The sequence below is a fragment of the Theobroma cacao genome, chromosome 1 (assembly GCF_053813885.1).
Source record: "Theobroma cacao isolate CCN51 chromosome 1, ASM5381388v1, whole genome shotgun sequence".
NCBI lineage: Eukaryota > Viridiplantae > Streptophyta > Magnoliopsida > Malvales > Malvaceae > Theobroma > Theobroma cacao.
The window spans coordinates 6,563,910-6,568,118 of record NC_142639.1 but is presented as its reverse complement, the minus strand read 5'-3'; the positions used below and the strand labels follow the sequence as shown (position 1 = coordinate 6,568,118).

The following is a 4,209-nucleotide window of genomic DNA, read 5'->3' as shown; positions in this document are numbered from 1 at the left end:
AATAAAATGTAATTATAAAAATTGCACATACTAGCAAAAATTACACTTTTTTATATTGCTACTAAATGTGAAAAAAGTAAAATTAAAAATTTAAATAGTTACACTTTTTAAGATTTTATTATAAAAAAATATATCGTTTAAAGAAATGTGTTTAAAATTCAATTTTGTTATAGTGATAAGAGATTAACGAAGAGAGATAAGATAGAGTTCTTAATGTATAGCTTATTATTTTCGCCTTGATTTAAAAATTATATAATTTGTAAGGGATTAAGAATCTTAACTAACATCAAGAAAAGAAGAAACAAAGCAGCTTGTCCAAAACCATAACACAATTACAAAAAGGCAGGGATAAAATAATAGATACGCAAAACACATCAAAGAACATGGATGTTACATAGATAATGATGGCCGAGGGTTGCTGCTAAGTACTGGTGTTTCCTTCACTTGTGTACTACGGTCTGTTTGAGCTTGAACCGGTAAGCAACCCAGATTATTATCCATATTCTGTTCTTTGCTCTTTCCCCACAAAACACTGTAAAGGCTTATCACTAACAAGATTGCCCCCAAAACACTACATCCACAATAAGAAATATAGTCACATACCCCATTTTTTAAATTTAAAGGCATATGACATTTTAGCTTTCTTTTCTTTAACTTGAAAACAATATTATCATCCACTCCCCTTTTTTTTATCAAAATAATTGATAGACTTACATAAGAAGTAGTAACTTTAAACCTCTCCTCCCTAGACTAACAAAACGAAAATTCACTCATGAATAGTCCATTCTTCACAATTTAAGTGAAGTTCATTTAGATAAAATAGTTTACCTTCCCAGATTAATGGTCTCGCCTAAGAGAAACACTGAGCCAAGAATTGTCATGACCAGATTCGATGGTGTCATCACAGCATGGAAAACTGGTCCTTTCGTTGCAATCACCCATGCTTGCAAGTAGTGTGCAACACCGGTCACGAAAATCCCCTGTTACAGATTAATGCAACCAGTAAAATAATGTTTTTTTAAAAAATGAAATCACTGTAAAAAATGCAGAAGCAAGAGAGAGAACATCGGTTTTAACTATTTGATGTCTTTTTCCTTTTTTTTCATTTATGTGATCCTCCATCACTCAAAAGATAGATTTCTCTTAGAAAATTAGTAGTAGTAGAAGCTTTCTCTTTGCTTACACAATAAACTACTGCGAGTAGTCTAAAATTCCATCCCAGCTTCCACTGGTGAGGATCTCTTTCCAAAGCAATAGCAACAATAAATGACTGAACTGCACTTGACAGGCACTGAATACTTGTGAAAGTAATCTTGGAAGGGTAGCTTTTCAAAATTTGAGCCTGTTATTATGAAATTACAACCATCAAATTGACAATTATAAGTGGCTTTCATTGTCACTAGTGGATGACTTCATAGATTGTGGAAGCAGTTCAACGATACTGATAACAACTGTTAGAGGGATGGTAAAATCTACTATTGAGCTTTCATTATGCGCAGGCCTTCAAGTTTCTTCATATGACAGGGTAAAAAAAGAAAAAAAAAAGGGTTCTTTAACCTGGGTCCTAGATTTTAAACTTTAGACATCATTTTAAAAAGGTGAAACTGAAACAGAGACCGTATTTATAAAAGGGAAAGAGTAAAAAAATCCTTTTCTAATTTCTCAAGACTAGGTGTTTAAGGTTTAAGAACTCTTTCCATGGACCTGATTATTAAAGCAAAAACTGTGAATATGAGAATTCTTAAGAAAATTGGTTAATGAGTGCAAGGGGCTACCTGAAGTACAAGCCACAGGGCCCAACATATGCAGGAAACTAACAAGAGGAAACATCCTAGAATCCATTTTTTGCCAGAAGAAGCCTGGCCATCAGCATGGTGATCTTGGCCGCTATGAGGTTGGAAATGTAAATGGCATAGAGGTTGCAAGACAGGACCTTTGTAAAAGGCTAGAGTAACAACGCCTGCCATGCACACCATTATACCTGCAACTTTTGCAATGCCGGGGACAGTTTTCACTGTCACCTTTTCCATCCTGCAAGGCAACCCATCGTGTAAATGAGCTGTCTGAGAATAAAAATTTAACTGCACGTACGTCTTTGACACTGTTGTCTATGCGAGTAATAACTGATTGCAATATAAATCCTAGTCACCAATGAGCAGGACAAGTCAATGCCTCGAAAGATTTCTAGTTCTTTTGCTACAGTTAAAAAGTCTGGAGAGATTTAAACTCTAAATCCTCTATGACTCTGTATGTATGTCTCTTTGAATATCAAAAAGGAAAAAAAAAAAAAGAGAGAGAGAGAGAGCAAGAATTTGAATTCGGTGCCAACTGCCAAGAAGGGTGAATCCTATAATATAGCTGGAGCCATGTCTGAAACAGGATCCGTTTAGTTCTTGAGCCACACAAATTTTCATAATATTCACCTTAAACCTTTTTGTAAAGAACATTAAAGGCAGGGATTCAAATAGGAATCAAATAGGAAGTTTCGCCAACTTAACCAAAAATTTTTTGCCTAAATTTTATCCTTAGTACAAGCTTAATTGCTAAAGTAATAACTTTTTGAAGAAATTTACTTCAATTAACTACTTGTACCAAAATTTTACTTATAATAATATAAATATTACTAGTACGAAAGACGAACAAAACAAACTAGAATGATAAGAAGAAATGAAAGGAAAGTATTACATACAGTACTTATTATTGAATTAAATATTTAAATATTAAAAAATTAAATTTAAAACTTTAGAGTAAAGTATTTAATTTTATACCTTTCGAAAAAAAAGTATTCAATGTTATAAAAATCCATTAAGTCGCTACATGCATTATATTAGTTAGTGCACAACTTTAAAAGGTGCATGTACGTATGACATCTATATATTCTTAATGATTTCCAGAATCTCATTTTCTAAGATGATGCTAGTGTTAATGAAATTCCACTAACTTTACAAATAATGATTACTATTCTTTCACTTATTCTAGAGATATTCGAAGAACATTTTAATCTCTTCCTCATTCATTGCTTAATTTTACTGATTGACATCAAAGAAATTATAAACTATGTCATTAGTTTAATAATAAGTGTATATATTTCCTATTCAAAAAATTGAGTTCAAATTTTTATTTTTATTTTGAAATAAAAAAGAAGCAAATGAAAAAAATAAACAATAAAAGCAAGGCAAAACCATAAGATGCAAAAAAATTGTTAGTAGCACCTGCCTGAGTAAAACTGCAAAGGCAAATGTTATGACGGAAATGCAATTAATCGTGGCAGCACCAAGACTCGCAGATGTGTAAATGAGAGCTACCCCGTAAAGGTTCAAGGTTAAGGTAATCCTGAATATCGGAAAGACAAATGAAGCATATATTTCAGACGAATTTGATTCTTGAAATTAACAGTTAAAAAATTCATGAGCAAATTAATATTCGTCCTCCGAGCAGAAAGGAAATGAGAAATTTCCAATACCATACATACCCCAGTAAAGCAAGCATAAAAATCTTGCAGAAGGTCAGTAATGAAAGTGGCTTAGCGTTTTTCCTGGGATGCAAAACAAGGAAGAGAGAAAAGTGGGCAATAGTTGCTTGGAACCATTATCAAAAAAGATAAAGAAACTGAAACTCATTACCCTTCAAAAATCATGGCGAAAGGGACTAAGAAAATAGTTCCAGCCACTTGTCTGTAGAAGACAAACACAGATGTGCTCATACCCATATTGAATGCTGCCTTGGAGAGTAAGATCATGCCAGAAGAAAGAGCATGCACCAGCAGGGCCACCAGGAAAGGTTTCTTTGAGCTCATTTTCTTCACTACCTTCAGGCTTCAACTACAAGTGTCAGAGTACTTGAAATGATTTATATAGACACACCAATTAATAAATACTGTATTGGATATGAACTTTTGATCAGAAAGCATATGCTTTTCTCTGTTGGAGGTGAAATTAGAGAGCAAGATGCAGAAATTCTTGTTAGTGGTGCATCATAATCATATCATTTTGTTTGTTTTCTTTCCATCCAAAGAAATACTTACTTTAGGATAGCAACAAGCCAACAACTCGGATTTCTTCTCACCTTATGTTCCTTTCAGGATCTTTTCTTCTGCTTAGAGGTCCATACTGGATCAGCAGAGAGAGCTTTTATAGGTCGATTCACTTGTTCCTTGTGACTTAATAGATGGTGCCACTGTCAGCAGCAATGAGTGGTGCCAATTGCAGT

General features: G+C 33.5%; 1 protein-coding gene across 2 annotated transcripts; it reads right to left on the bottom strand.

The window, feature by feature from the left end:
• Positions 1 to 256: 256 nt before the first annotated feature.
• Positions 257 to 4,086, bottom strand: LOC18611740 (WAT1-related protein At5g64700-like). 2 transcript variants are annotated; one of them, XM_018120396.2, is made up of 8 exons: positions 4,025 to 4,086; positions 3,624 to 3,808; positions 3,473 to 3,535; positions 3,217 to 3,333; positions 1,776 to 2,031; positions 1,184 to 1,342; positions 829 to 980; positions 257 to 571 (listed from the first exon to the last, which is right to left on the bottom strand). In XM_018120396.2, exons 2-8 carry the CDS (start codon positions 3,794 to 3,796, stop codon positions 391 to 393), a joined length of 1,101 nt encoding a protein of 366 aa, XP_017975885.2. In that variant the 5' UTR covers positions 3,797 to 3,808; positions 4,025 to 4,086; the 3' UTR covers positions 257 to 390. The 2 variants fall into 2 exon arrangements, with proteins under 2 accessions (XP_017975885.2, XP_017975889.2); XM_018120400.2 differs by lacking the exons at positions 1,184 to 1,342; positions 4,025 to 4,086 and having other exon boundaries at positions 3,624 to 3,962.
• Positions 4,087 to 4,209: the final 123 nt, after the last annotated feature.

Excerpts from the sequence above, each read along its gene's own strand:
- LOC18611740 (XM_018120396.2), bottom strand. The coding sequence starts at position 3,796 with ATGAGCTCAAAGAAACCTTTCCTGGTGGCCCTGCTGGTGCATGCTCTT. Across the intron at positions 1,343-1,775 it reads CCCTGTGGCTTGTACTTCAG|GCTCAAATTTTGAAAAGCTA; the intron begins GTAGCCCCTTGC and ends TCATAATAACAG. Across the intron at positions 572-828 it reads GAGACCATTAATCTGGGAAG|TGTTTTGGGGGCAATCTTGT; the intron begins GTAAACTATTTT and ends TTGTGGATGTAG.